Source organism: Tenrec ecaudatus, chromosome 2 (genome assembly GCF_050624435.1).
Source record: "Tenrec ecaudatus isolate mTenEca1 chromosome 2, mTenEca1.hap1, whole genome shotgun sequence".
Taxonomy (NCBI): domain Eukaryota; kingdom Metazoa; phylum Chordata; class Mammalia; order Afrosoricida; family Tenrecidae; genus Tenrec; species Tenrec ecaudatus.
Window position 1 is genome coordinate 96783693 of NC_134531.1, and position 15456 is coordinate 96799148.

Consider the following 15456-nt stretch of genomic DNA (forward strand, 5'->3'; position numbering starts at 1 on the left):
TTGACCATTTTATGATCTTTTATAGGAAACTAAAATTATTTCTAGCGTTTGCTGGTATGTTCGTTCAAATGATGGCTTGGACTTTATTTCTCTCTGTTGAGCTCTTCATGACGTTTTTATTTTCTACTACGTCACACCCCACGCCCACTGGCAGTTACAAAGACTTTTCAATTGGGAACCAAGTTTCTTTTTAAAAGGCATTACATTGAACATAATTGCTCAGATTTTGCCTTTCGATACTTCCTAAAGAATACATTCACAGTTGAGTCACATGGCATTTGTCTAACTTACATACTAGTCAAAAAAGAGAGAAAGAACGAATGACAATTTAAATTCTGTGGGTGATGAGGACTGGCTATATATTATCCTTACTGAGTGGAATACATTGGTTCTAGAGCAGTGGTTCTCAACCTTCCTAATGCCGTGACCCTTTAGTACAGTTCTTCATGTTGTGGTGACCTCCAACCATAAGATTATTTTTGTTGTTAATTTCATAACTAATTTTGCTACTGTTATGAATTGTAATGTAAATATCTGACATGCAGGATGTATTTCATTCTTAAAGATTGAACATAATTAAAGCATAGTGATTAATCACAAAAAAATAGGTAATTATATATTGTGAAATGTTTATGTGTTTTCCAGTGATCTTAGGCAACCTCTGTGAAAGGGTCGTTTGACCTCCAAAGGGGCCACGACCCACAGGTTGAGAACCGCTGTTCTAGAGTACATTGTTTTCTAATAGGTTTCTATGCTGCAATTTTGGGAAATGTTTCATTTCTGTCATAGGTGTTAGTTAGCTGTAGAACTTCATTTTAAGATGTGGCTCCTCAGTATTGAGGGCATGCAAGATGCCACACAGTGTGATCGATTCTAGAACGCCGAAAACTAGCCTCACCTTTAAATAGCTAAGTCTTCTGATAGCTCAGAGGCAAGAAAGAGAATACTACAAAATTAAATGAGCAAGTGCTTATAAATTGCTATGACCTTACCCCGCGTAGTTGGATGAAATGACCCAAAGTAGTTAGTTTTTAAAAATGAAAAGGGAATCATTGTATGGAAGGGATTGGGAAGACGAAGCAAAAAGAACTACCAGCAAGTTTCTGCCCTGAAGACAGCACTCTTGTAAGTTCTCAAGTGGCCTTGTCTCGACAGTATTCACCGGAATACTGGGTATTTCCATTGTGCCTCCACTTACATCAGAGCAATGCTTTCTTCTAGGTCTCGATATATGCTGTACCAGAAAAGATTGAACAGGTTCAACATGCCTTGGAAACAACTGTGAAGCTTCTTGAGTTTTATCAAAACTACTTTGAAATCCAATACCCAATTAAGAAATTAGGTAAGAATCGGGTACTTCTTCTTGTCTTTATTAGGATGATCTAGACTCATTGTGAAAAGGGTTTTAGGCGGTGCACTTGCCAGAATCATTTGTAAAAGAGAATCAAACATTGTTAATAAGTTTAAATTGTATATAGTTCTTACTATCCTTTAGATTTCATGCTCATATCAGAATTTTGGAGCTTAAGACACTTGAAACTTGGGGGCTATTACAAGGTGCTGTGTAACTGAGGACTTGCCTAGAGTTAACCTGGAATTTACCAAATCGAACTTCTAAGACATTCTTAATCGAAATAATAAAAATTGAGTAATGGGAGTTGAGTAAAGCAAGAGAACTTCAATAGTATTTGAAGTAGAGATGATCCCTGAGTGGAAGAACGTGATCCCTGCACTCTGTCCTCCTTGCTCTGGAAAGTTGATTTATTTGTAAGAATTGGATATCTTTTCTTGGCTAAGGGACAGGGATTTAAGGAATTAATCAGATCATCCTCAGTTGATGGATGGGTAAGATTACATGAAGGGCGAGAGAGTAATGAAGAATTATAGAAATAAACGTGTGCCAATTCACAGTCATAAGCAAATGAGTATTTTTATCTAACTAGGAAAGGCCCATATACAAGGAAAGTTGTTCATTTCTTTTCTGTTCTGTCCAGATTTGGTGGCTATTCCTGACTTTGAAGCAGGAGCGATGGAAAATTGGGGTTTGATCACCTTCCGAGAAGAGACCCTTTTGTATGATAATAACACTTCTTCAGTGGCAGATAGAAAACTGGTTACCAAAATCATTGCTCATGAGCTGGCCCATCAGGTATTTGCAGTCAAGGCTGTTATGTCTCATGTTGTTCTCTACTTCATCTCTTAAGAGTTTTAGAATCAATTTAAATGCTAATAATCAGCTTTTATAGAATTGTTTCTTTCATAATAAGAGACACTTTTTAAAAGCAAACTTCATTTTCAGCTGAAAATGCTGTCTGATATTTATGTATCTACTTACTGTTGATTCAGCGTATAGCAACACGACATCAGGTTTCAGAGACTGTGCATCTTTACGGGAATAGTTAGCTTCATCCTTCTACCCTGGGGCTGATGGACTTGAACCTCTGACTTTACAGTTGGCAGTATAATGCCTAACTCATAGCACCACTAGGGCTCCTTAGTGTTTGTATAGAAATTTATAATGAACATTTTCTAGTTTTTTTACAATCCATTTTTCACACTTGCTATGAGGTAGATGGAAAATTACATTTTTAAAATATGGAAACTGAGACTCAGCTTAACTAAATGACTTGTCCAGAGTCATGAGTGACAACACTGGGCATTCAAACACCAGCATCTCGTCAAGATTTGGACACCGCCTCTGAGCCAGACAGCGAAACAGTTGTTGGAGCCCTACCAAATGTCAGCTGCTCAGAGTAGCTTCGTGGGAAAGAATCTTTTTCTCTAAATTGTCCCTTTTTCCTGACAACTCTTAGACTGTAGTTCTCAGAATTAGAATCACTATCTGGGTGCCTTGCTGTAAACTGGGTTCTTTATTATTGTTGGTAGAGGGAGGTCTTGGCATGACATGGAGGAGGAAAGAAATTGCATGAATCCCAACCCCCACAACACCCTGTCCCTTTGTGCCCCTGATGAGGTAACTGTCCGTGTTAGATATGGTTTGGAGAAGGCTGTGATGGTGGGAGGTTGTGAAGGAGGAGTATGAGGAGTACCCCCCCGCAAAAGTTCCCATGATCATTTGTTTTTTTGATGTGAGGGGGGTGGTCCATTTGGAGTTTGTTCCACCAGGTCAAACTGTTAATCAAGCTTTCTTTATAGAGGTTCTGAACAGATTGCATCGCAGTGTGCTGCAAAATAGGCCTGATTTGTGGCAGACGGGGACTGGTTTGGCCACCACAGCAGTGCACCTGCGGACGCAGCCATCTCAGTGCTCCAGTGTTTGGCAGAAAAAACAGCGTGCCTCTCTTGCCCCATGCACCTGACTCACCTGACCTCACTCCATGTGACTTCTTTTTGTTTCTGCAAATGAAGAGGGACATGAAAGGACAGTGATTTGACAATGTAGAAGAAGTGAAGGAAAAAACAAGGGAGGTGCTGTCAGCCCTCCAAACAGATGTATTTAAAAAATTTTTCCAAGAATGGAATTGCAGATTTGACAGATGAATTAAGCGTAGTGGAGAGTACATTGACGGCAATAAGGATGTTTTGTGAAAAAAAAAAACAAAAAAACAACCAAACAATTTTAAATACATAGCTTTGAAAAAAAATCCGGATTTTTTTTTGGGGGGGTATCACCTTAACTGACAAGCTCTGGTCAGGTTAGAGTGTAGCTCCAATGCATTCTACAGTACTCTCTATAGCCCTTGTGAAGTCTCTCTTATGAAGTCTCTCTGCTGACAGCTTATGAAACACAGACATATTCACAGTTAATTGAGAGACATGCAGACACATTGTCCTTTGGGGAGTCTCTTCTAGGTCTGTGAATTTGGGGACCATCAATGACCATTTGGGAAATGTAGCTTTGTTACTTCCTTGGGATTGTTAAATCATCCTTCTCTGAACAAGGTTTTAAAATGATTTATTTGGGTAATAGACTGTATAATTCTCAAAGGTATGTTGTTTTGATGTCTAGTAAGCTTAGCCTTTGGTTGCTGGTTGTAGAAAAGCCCTAAGACACACTGGCACTGATTAAAATTGCAGACTACCGTTTCAAGGGTTTTTAAGATACTTTTTTTTTTAAGGAGAATTTCCTTTCAGTTCTTTAAATCTTTGTTTCACACTGCCATATAAAGGGAGATATTTGAAAAAATTTTCTGATTACATTTTCTCATATGCATGCCAACTTTCTTATGGTGTTTAAATTCTAGACTCTTGTAACTGCTGTTCACAACCTGGGCAGCTGAGGAGAAACATGAAGTTTGGGAGCCAGAGATCCCAAACAAGAAAATCTCTCACATAGGAACTTAATTTTTAGTTTTCACATATGGTTGTAGATAAGATGGGAAAATATTCACACATTTTTGTTGTTGTCCAGTGCCATCCAGTGGGCTCCAACCCATAGCCACCCAATTAACAACAGAGCAAAACCCTGCCCAGCCCTCCACCATCCGCACAACTGTTCCCATGCCTGACCCATGGATGCAGCCACTGTGTCAGCCCTTCACATCCAGGCCCTTCCTCTGTTCACCACCCCTCCACTTTCCCAAACATGGTGTCCTTCTCCAGGGACTGGTCTCTGCTGACAACATGTCCAAAGTAGGTAAGATGAAGAAGTCTTGCCATCCTTGCCTCTAAGGAGCACTCTCGCCGTACTTCGTCCAGTATGGGTAGGTCTGTCCTTGAAGCCGTCCACGGTGCTCTCAGCATCTCACCCAGCACCGCCGTTCAAATGCAGCTATTTTTCTGCCATCTTCCCGAGCCAGCGTCCAACTTTCACATTAATCTGATGCCATAGAGAACACCAGGGCTTGGGTCAGGTGCACCTCCGAAACACCCATGCTCTTCAGTACTCTAAAGAGGTTTTGTGCAGCTGATGTACCGAGTGCAGTATGGCTTTTCATCTCATGACTGCTGCTTCCGTGGAAGTGACTGGGGATTTAAGCGAGACAGAATCCTTGACAACCTCAACATGATGCCACCTATTGGTCTAGTTGTGAGGATTTTGGTTTCCCTATACCGAGCTGTAATCCATAGTGAGGCTACAATCCATGAACTTCATCAGCACGTGCTTTATTTCCTCGTCACTTTCAGCAGCCAAGGTTGTGTCAGCTGCATATCTCAGGTTGTTAATAAGTCTGCCTTCAATCCTGGTGCATTACTCTTCTTCATATAATCCAGCTTCTCTTCTGAGTTGTATTGATTGGATTTCCTTGAAGGTGGAAACACAGGATCTGATCACAGATAGCATTGTGCTTCATGATAGGTTTAACAAGATCCTTTCTGACAGTGAATACACAGGCATGCTAAGTTGTTAATATAGAGTAGAAGAGTTTCCTTGACTGTAACTTATTATTTTTAGATGAGGTACCTAAAAAATGTTGTGTTTACCTAGTATTAGTCGTGTGTTGAGTTGATAAATATGCTAGTAAAATGCCTTACTTGTTTTCCTGTTCAATAAAAAGAAAATTTGAACACCTTTATTTTTAAAGTAAATTTATAGAATCTCTATAAGCTACAAATTCAATTATTAGAGAATCCTCGCAACTGTCAATGCTATGTTGGCCAGTAGTTTGTCTCTTCTTCACAGTGGTTTGGTAACCTGGTCACAATGAAGTGGTGGAATGACCTGTGGTTGAATGAAGGTTTTGCCACCTTCATGGAATATTTCTCTTTGGGAAAAATATTTAAAGAGCTCTCAAGTGTAAGTACACTGTATTTAAGGCCTACTATCAATGCTGGAGGGGGGAGGAAACTCAGTTTTTGCCCTGTAATTGTGGTGTGCATTTGAAGTAAGAACAATGTTTTTTGAAAGGGGTAAACTTGATTGTTACTGGTTGTTCTTTAACGGATGTTGTCCTTCTGCCCAAAGAAAATTTAGATAAGGTTAAAAAAACAAAACAAAGCAAACCCATACACCTTTTTGCCCTAAGTTTGAAAAGAAAAATTAAAGGCACTTGGCAGCAGTGCGCTCCATACTATCACTGCGTACACTCCTATTAGCACAGTAGTACATCGATGGGTTTAGAGAAATCAGTGGACCTTTTTTGAAGTACAAATTGTATTTTGAGCTCGTTTCCAGAGACTTATAGTACCATTTTGTTATAAAGAAGCATAATAATATTTCTCACTATATTCATTCTTTCCTTGGAGATGTCTGCTATCCTTAGAGATAATAAGACACACTCAGCACTAGGCTGCCCTGTGACAGATGTGACAATAGTTCAAGCAATGGGTGGGGAAATGTAGAGATCCCTTTTTTGATACTTTCAATTAAGCATATTGAAGATATGCTCCAACTCGGCTTATAAACAGAAGTACCCCTCCAGCTTCTAGTCTAAAAATTCTGGATTGGGCTGATTCTAAACTTTGCAGTGATTAAAAAAGAACCAATTTTTAGTCCAATTACTATGCAAGGTATTCTGTATTTGCTATATGCTGTTTAGGCAATGAGATACACAGTTTTACCACATGGTGGTGCCCAGAATGTCTAAAAACTTGTAATATGTGCTCTAGGCACACCCATCTGCAGAGCTCTCAACAAATTATTTTTGTTTTAAGAGTTAGGTTTTATTTTAAGTCAATTGCAGTTAAGGGACCAAGTATATAAGGGGGCTTCAAAAGTTCATGGAAAAACTCCATTGTCTTATTCTATTTCCCCGTGAATATTTTTAAGACCTCTTATTATCTTAACAGAAAAGCTGGTTTATGTAAGAAAAATCAATTTAAGAGTAAATTTTTATAGCAGGTTTTAAAAATATTTTTAAATACTATAATGTTTATTACGAGTATTTTAAGTAGATGAATTTGGCATTTGGTTCTTCAATAATAGATCCTTAATTTGTTTTTGTTTAAGAAATGCTGTTTTTCATTCAATTAGGTTTATAACTTTATTTTTCAATTGAAGAAATATGCACAAAGGGCATTTTTTTTACATTTTCAAAAGCTTAGATTGTTTTTTTATGTTATTAAACATCTATTAGTCTAATGCATGTGAATAATTACTCTATCTTTGTGTTTGATTCATGATCGTCATAATACTCCAATCTGTTTAATGTATTAATTAGTATGAAGATTTCTTAGATGCTCGCTTTAAAACCATGAAGAAAGACTCTTTGAATTCATCTCATCAAATATCATCATCATCCGTCCAGTCTTCGGCGCAGATTGAAGAAATGTTTGATTCTCTTTCCTATTTTAAGGTACTACTGTGCTCCGCGCATGCACACACACGCGCACACACACACGCACACGCGCACACACACACACGTAAATACCTGAAGTAGTTCTGAAAACATGCGAGCAAGCTACATGATTTAGATTATTTTAATGATTAGGTAATATTTTTGGTTGTCTTTTAGCTCTAATTAAATCGGGCTTTAAGTTATTTATTTCTAGTTCAGTCATGGCCTTAACTTTCTGTGAGTTTCCTTTTTACGTCTCTTAAGTTTTGTGAGTTGCATTCCAGGTCATTAACAAGATCTTCTAGCAATATGGGAATATGGGTCTCCCCCAGCTCCTCCCAAAGTAGCATGTTCCTATGAAACTTTCCTAAGCCAAGGTGTCGTACAGCAAATGCACAATCACCATTCATTTTTACATGGAAAAGATTTGAGCATTTCCAAACACAAAATATAGCCCACAGAGTTATCTCAAATGACACATAAAGCCCTAAAGAACACGAACACACAGTATTCACAGACTGAGTTCACAGCTGTGGCAGGCTGATGCTGAGTGCAGTTCTTGGGCTGTCGCCACTCATGCTGCCTCTTTAATGGCTTACTACAGAACAGACTCTGCGTGCCAGCTTCGCTTTTCACCTTTCCCTCTCCTTTTAGAAAAGGGAAAATCATATTCGGGTTTCTTATGTAGGTCTTTCATAATTAAAGTAAATGGTCAAGATGTCTAGGTGGTGAGGACTTGTGAAGCAATGACAAAGATAAAAATGTGCTCCAGAGCATTTCTGCCTGTGACGGCGACAATTTGCCATGAGTTTCAAAGAGTAAGAAAACAGCAAGTGAGGATGGGTAGGAGAGATCAGGAATGGGGTGAGGAGGTCAGAAATACCTACCAAGGTCAAAGCATGGTTGGTGAGCGAGTAGCTATTGGACTACACCAGAAGCTGCATGTCGGCCAGGGAAGAAATGAGAAAGCCAAGTTGTGGCTCAATTATAAAAAGTCTTGAATGTCATAATGAGTCTGGTTCCTTTCCAAAATGCAACGGGAAGCTTTAGAATACTTTTGAACACAGGAGTGATTTGTCAAAGTCAGGAAAACTCAACTGGTTTCAGTTAATGAGGCGCGTTTAAGTGGGAGGGACATTAAAGTTGGGGAATTTCTGAATTAAATCCATTTTGTAGTCATTGGAGCCAAGTTTCTCAAATTATCCCTCAACTGGTATCGTCTAAAGAGACAATGTATGCGTTATCTTTGCTGCATATAGATCCCGGAGTGTGTTGTTAGGTGCCATTGAGTCCTTTTTGGGTCAAAGTGACCTGTGGACAGCAGCAGGAGCCACCTGCCAGCCTGTGCCAGCCTTCCCATGCGGGCACTCCGTCAGTCCATCTTGCCGAAGGTCTTCCTTTTTTATGCCACCCCTTTACTTTCCCAAGCATGCTGTCCTCCTCCAGGGACAACATGTCCAGAGTGTGGGAGATGAAGTCTCGCCATCCTTGCTTCAGAGGAGCATTCTAGCTGTACTACTTCCGAGAACGATCGGTTGGTCCCTTTGGCAGTCCGTGGCACTTTAATTATTTGTTGCCAGCACCATACTTCAGATGCGCCGATTCTTCTTCTGTCTTCCCTGTTCAGTGTCCGACCTTAGAGGTGATTAAAAATACCATGCTGACTTGGGTCAGGCTCACCTAAGCCCTCAAAATAACATCCTTGCCTTTCAGTGCTCTAAAGAGGTCTTGTGCAGCAGATTTACCCAATGCAGTGCTTCATTTGATCTCTGGACTGCTGCTTCTCTGAGCATTGATTATTGATCCAAGCAAGAGAAAATCCTTGACAACTCGTCTTTCCTCCGTTTATCATGATGTTACTTGTTGGATCAGCTGTGAGAACTTTGATCTTGATAGGGAGTTGCAATCCCTCTGAGGGCTGCAATCTTTATGCTCATCAGCAAGTGCTTCAAGCCCTCCTCCTTACTTTCAGCAAGCAAGCGTGCGTCATCTGCATATAGCACATTGCAGGTTGCTAAGGAGCCTTTCATCAGCCCCGCTGCCACATTCTTCCTAGAATCCACCTTCTCTGGTTGTTTGGTAAAGCTTAAGAAAAACCTCGTAGCCATAACCAAACACCTTTAGGGAATCCGTCACGGGGCCTGGGGATTCAGCACCATACTTTTGGAGGACACCAAGATCTGGGGGGTCACCTGGCATAAGGTAGTTGACAGAGAATGTTTTCAGTCCTACATTGGTGAGTAGCCGCTGGAGCCGTAGAAGCTCTTGACAAGCCATCTAAGGTAAAGTATTGGTCTCTCCCTGTCTGGAGGGAAGAAGAGTGGTGACAATTGATGGTACCTGTCGGCAATTAGTCCAGTGACCTAAAGAGCCATGCAAGCATCAGGCTTGATGACCCAGAGACCCAGAGAACCCGATGGTGTTTGGCTGCCACTACCAGTCGCTCTGAAAGGGCTCTCATTAGAACGTCCAGAATAGAGCGGGAGAAGTAAGGTTGATCAAAACTCCAGATCATAAGAGAGCAGACTTACGGTTGCCTAGAGATTGCCGCAGTCCCTGAGACCATGGCCTTGGTCACCCATGAGGTCTCGAACTGAACAGATATACCAGCTACGACTTCTGCAGCAGGTAGCCGAATAAGAGGAGCAGTGGCACTAGGGAGCCATGCGCTTTAGACTAAGCAGCCATTGGAGATCTTGAAAAAGCAACATTTACCCAAGGACAAGGTTCTGAAGGGATGGGAAAGGAAGAGGAGGGGACGCAGGAAACACGGGGTGGAAGCGGGTAAATGCTGATGCGTTGGGATTGCAGTGAGTGAAATTCAACAAAATGTATTTGTATTGTTAAATGTAAAGTTGATCCTATCTATAGCCCTTCACCCAATTCATAATATAAGTTTAAAAAGAGAAAATAGAGACCTGGAATAGATGCAGGAAGTGATGTAAAATGTTTTCGACGATAGTGGAAGAGGTAGTTTCAAGATTGGGAATGAAGATGTATGTGAGTGAATATAACGTGTAGCCTCAATAATTGCATACATGACTGATTCTGCAATATGGGTGTATGTTTGCTGTCCTGTACGTATCTGAAGTGACTGGAAGAAGGGCAAAAACTGATTGCTTCAACAGTATGATCTACCGTGAGAAATTAATATACCACCTGGCAAGGAGACTCTTGAGAACTCTGTTAGATTCACTGTGACACCAGTGGTGTGCCAGTGAACTCAACTGCTAACTTCAGAGACAGAGATGCCACAGGAAAGTTGGCATGTTTTCTTGTTAAAAACGGAGCACTAAGAAAAATAGTACACGAATGAAGAAAGTGTTCTAAAGGCTGATTGTACAAATCTTCTTGATTTGATTGAACTATTGCATATATGGTATGTGAATCATATGCCAATAAAACTGCTGAAAAAGTAACATGTGAACAGTGAGTACGCTGATAGACTGTGTCAATGGCTGATATTTGTAATGTGCATGAGAATCTACGCTATTACTTTTCCAGACCCCTTAAGATACATTTTTAAGTCATTTGAACACATAATACGTATCTGTTTATAAGAGACTACATAAAAGTAAATTATAACAAAGGTCAAATGAAAGGTTTTAGAATATTTTAAATAGTGGACTCTTAACACTGTTATTACCTATGTTATTCTGTTATTTCTCGTCCGTTTTATTTATATATTTCTGTGTTGAACAGGGAGCTTCCCTCTTGTTGATGCTGAAAACTTTTCTTGGAGAAGACGTGTTTCAACATGTTGTCATTCTTTACCTTCATAATCACAGTTTTGCTTCCATTCAAAGTGATGACCTGTGGGATAGTTTTAATGAGGTAGGAAGCCTGGATGTTTCACTTAACTCTTAAAGTAAAAGAGAGTTTTATATCTGTTTATAAGTCTTTGGAACTAAGGGTGGTTATTTGGGAGAAGAGGGGTGGAGCTTAGTACAGGAATATTTACAAATTACGCTCATAATGGAAAGTCGAGAAATGGGAGTACTGTTCATAATTGTTGAAAAAATGTACTTGTAGTCTCGGAAACCCACAGGAGCAGTTCTACCCTGTCCTATAGGGTCCCCCTGAGTCAGCTTCGACTCTGCGGCAGTGAGTTTGAGGATGGCTATTTTTATTCAGGATCTTACTCTCCATTCCCACTTTATTAGGAAAGTTGTTTTTTATGTAACTGATGTAAATAACTATAATTTTGTTGTTGTTTTAATCTTTTCCCTAGTTTTCCCTTTTCCCTTTATCTTATTTCCCACTCATGATTTTTCTGCGCTCTCCCATTTGAATCTCTTTTGTGGCCCAGTTTCTCTAAGTTAGATGATGTATCTCAAGCTGGTTATTCAAAGGCCACCTACTGCCCTGGCAGGATTTATTGTTTGCATTTTGTTGTGCAGCTAAAATGTTTTGGAACTGGGCGGTCAACAGCAGTGTGATTAGGTAGAGGTTCTGCTTCTTAGCAGTGCATGAGTCTAGTCTCCCTCGTACAGGTGTGCTAGCTGCACAGTCTTCACGAACATTGGAGTGTATTACTCAGGTCCAGATTAGTGGTGGTTAATGTTGTGGGAACCCACAGACAGATCTGAAAGTCGAATGATACTTCTGGACATTCCAGAAAACAGTAGAGAGGACCCTGAGTTAACAACCCCAGCTCTGGGTCTTTTTCATGTTTTCCCTATTCCTTACCTTCTGTGAAATCCCATATTGTAACAACTATTAACCCTTTACAGAAGACAGATCTTCTATGGTTTGTAGTTCTTTTGGAGATGGGCCAGTTTTTATTATAGGAGCGATCTTGTAATCTGATCAGTTTTATACACCTGTTTTTAAGAGATACTTTGCAAAATTGCCTCTTAATCCTTGATACCAGATGCCCTCATGGCAGAGGGATTTGGATCTGTGAGCCTCTCCTACAAGGTGCCATATTTTATTCATATATTTTGTGTGAAAGGTAATCTAGTAATAGCAAAATATTAATGCTGTTGGAGAGAATCTTAAAATCAAGGCAGCTAACCTGCTAGTTTGCTGCTTCTCTGTAGCACATCTACACCATTGGTTCTGTAAACAGTGAACTTTAACACTTACGAAGGCTGGGGGCCCAGGGGACAAAGAAACCTGCATCAAGAGGCACTAAAAGTGCTTCATATCCAGACCCTGTATGAGTTACTCACTAGCTGCCGTTACTGTGACCTAGAACACATACACCTTCTTGGGAAGTTCTGTTATGCCCAGTTGGTTGATATCATTGTGTGCTGCTTCTCTGACACCCCCCTTCTGTGATCAGTTAGTTCCATTACAGTTTTCTTTCATCATAGTTGCTTGTTTGCTGTATTACAAATGCAGACTGAACTCAGGAGCATCATGAAATGTCTTCTTCTTACACTGTGCCAGGGAAAGGGGACAGGAGAGACGGGTTGGGCTGTGCGGCTTCTAAAGCAGTGCTTCTCACTGAGCAAACGGATTCGCTTTTTCCCACAGGTCACAAACACAACTTTAGATGTGAAGAGAATGATGAAGACCTGGGCCCTGCAGAAAGGCCTTCCCGTGGTGACCGTTCAGAGAGCCAAGCAGCAGATTCTTGTACAGCAAGAGAGATTTTTCCTAAACACGAACCCTGAAATTCAGCCGTCAGGTGCAAGGTGCATGTCCTTTTTCTCTCCATTCTATCTCTTTTGTCTCCAGGTTGAAATATTTGTAAGTGTTTTATAACTGCAGTATCTCATGAACCCTAGCAAGATCGTGTTAAAATTGTCAACACCTTCCCCTACCCTAAGAAGACAATACATCACTTTGTGTAGCTGACTTAACAGTGGAAAGCCCACTGATCTTGTCATTTCCTCTTCACAGCTTCCTGTGGCACATTCCCCTGTCTTACACCATTGAAAGAAAAAATGGCTCTCAGCGTCGATCTGTAATGTTACTGGATAAAAAATCAGGTAATGACTACCACGTTTCTGATGAGGAATTAGTGCATTAAAAAAGAAAACTTACTGACTTCAGGACAAAACATATATTACATGTGCCAGTATGCATACTTCCTGCGCTGGTGAATACTCAGGATGCTGTATACTTCCCTCCCCTTAGTGGAGTGAAATAAGATATAAAAAGATACAGTAAATGTCCCGACAGTCCTGGTAGAAAATAGCAGACATTATGTTCTTGTACGTTAGTTGTGTTTTATGTTACAGAATAAGAAGTACTGGAAGTAGAATAGTTTCTTAAAGTGCTAACTACCAGGTGGGTTGGGTCAACTCCATGTTTATCCGCAACATAAATGATTCTTATGAATGAAAAAAGTTCAGATTCATAGTCAGTATGATAAAATGTCATGTATAGTGTGTATTTTTTAATAATGAGGAAAAATCATGATAAACTATCCTCACATGGAAGAGATGGATAAAGAAATGTCTAGGTGATATAAGCTGACCCTCGGAGGTGGACTGACGCAGTGTCTGCAACAGTGGGCTCGAGCCTTGTAAGAATTGCGAGGATGGCACGCAACCCCAGGTAGTATTGGATTTGTGAACACAGGTGACTGTGAGTAGTAATTAACTCAGGGACAACTATCAATAACAGAATGCCGCCATTGAATACCTTACCATATTTCCGTAATTCCCATTCTAAAAGAACAGAAGACTCTTGTTTTCTGTTGGAAACATTAATTCTGCCTTAGAGATTAATGGAAAGGAGAAAAGTCTCTTATTTGAATTTGGAACTGGTATTCAAGCCTGTGTTTTGGGGTTCTTTTTAATCATTTTACTGGGGACTCATACCTCTCTTTATCACAATCCATACTTCCATCCATTGTGTCAAGCACATTTGTACATATGTTGCCATCATCATTCTCAAAAGCATTTTCTCTGATCCTTCGGTATCAGCTCCTCAATTTCTCACCCCCCACCCTCCCTCCCTCATGAACACTTGATAATTTGTAAATTATTATTTTTCATGTCTTAACACTGACCGATGTCTGCCTTCACCCACTTTTCTGCTGTCCATCCCCCTTGGAGGGGGTTATAGGTAGATCATTGTAATCTGTTCCCCCTGTATTTCCCCCCTCCTCTTCCCCTTACCCTCCTGGTATCGGTACTCTCAATATTGGTCCTACGGGGTTTATCTGTAATGGATTCCCTGTGTTCCCAGCTCTTATCTGTACCAGTATACATGCTCTGGTCTAGCCAGATTTGTAAGGTAGAATTGGGGTCATGATGGTTGGGGGTAAGGTAGGAAGCATTACAGAACTAGAGGAGAGTTGTGTGTTTCATTGGTGCTGTAGTGCATCCTGACTGGCTCGTCTCTTCCTTGTGACCCAGTTGTCTGCAGATGGGCTTTGGGTCTCCACTCCACTCCATACTCCCCCACATTCACATTGATATGACTTTGTTCTGGATCTTTGATGCTTGCTCTCTGATCCCATCAACACCGTGTGATCACACAGGCTGGTGTGCTTCTTCCATGTGGACTTTGTTGCTTCTCAGCTAGATGGCTGCTTGTTTACCTTCAAGCCTTTAAAACCCCAGACACTTTATCTTTTGATAGCTGGGCACCATCAGTTTTCTTCACCACATATGCTTATGCACCCATTTTGTCTTCAGCGATTGTGTAGGGAGAGTGAGCATCACAGCGAATGTGTAGGGAGGGTACCAGGTTATTAGAACAAAGTGCTCTTGCATTAAGAGAGTACTTGAGTAGAGGCCCAGTGTCCGCCTGCTACCTTAATAAACAAATATATGTACATAGCCCTATTCCCTATTGTTATATATAAATATATTTACATATGTACATGCCTGTATTTAGACCTCTATGAATGTCCTTTGCCTCCTAGTTCTTTCCTCTATTTCTTTTTACTTTCCTCTTGACCTACTATCATGTTGGCCTTCATTTGAGTTTCAATAATTCCTCTCTGTTACATTGCCCTTGATCAAGCCCCATCAGGCATACCATGCCCTCCTCACCATTGATTTTAGATCATTTGTTGTTTCCTTGTCCCTGGATTAGTTGACAGCCCCCTTTCTTTTCCCCAGCCTCCCCCTCTGCCATGTCCCCCCAGAACCATTGGTCCTGTTATTTTCTCTTTGGGATTGTTTATCCCGCCTATCTTATCTTGACAGACATGCAGAGACAATAATAAACACAAAAATAAGACAGAACAAAACAAAACAACAACAACAATTCAACAACAACAAAAAACCCAATGACACAAAAAAGAAAAGCTTAAAAATAGCTCCAGGTGTCATTTGTTGACCTGTATGGGTGTTTTCTTATCGACTCTGAT

At 40.4% G+C, this 15456-nt stretch overlaps 1 protein-coding gene across 1 annotated transcript in view; it reads left to right on the plus strand.

Moving 5' to 3' along the window:
• Positions 1–15456, plus strand: part of LNPEP (leucyl and cystinyl aminopeptidase) — a 106292-nt gene that overhangs the window by 53563 nt on the left and 37273 nt on the right. The window contains exons 5-11 of the mRNA XM_075541307.1: positions 1222–1342; positions 1995–2149; positions 5585–5698; positions 7062–7196; positions 10881–11012; positions 12660–12820; positions 13029–13117. Of these exons, the coding sequence (XP_075397422.1) occupies positions 1222–1342; positions 1995–2149; positions 5585–5698; positions 7062–7196; positions 10881–11012; positions 12660–12820; positions 13029–13117 (907 nt within the window). The remainder of the gene's footprint in view (positions 1–1221; positions 1343–1994; positions 2150–5584; positions 5699–7061; positions 7197–10880; positions 11013–12659; positions 12821–13028; positions 13118–15456) is intronic.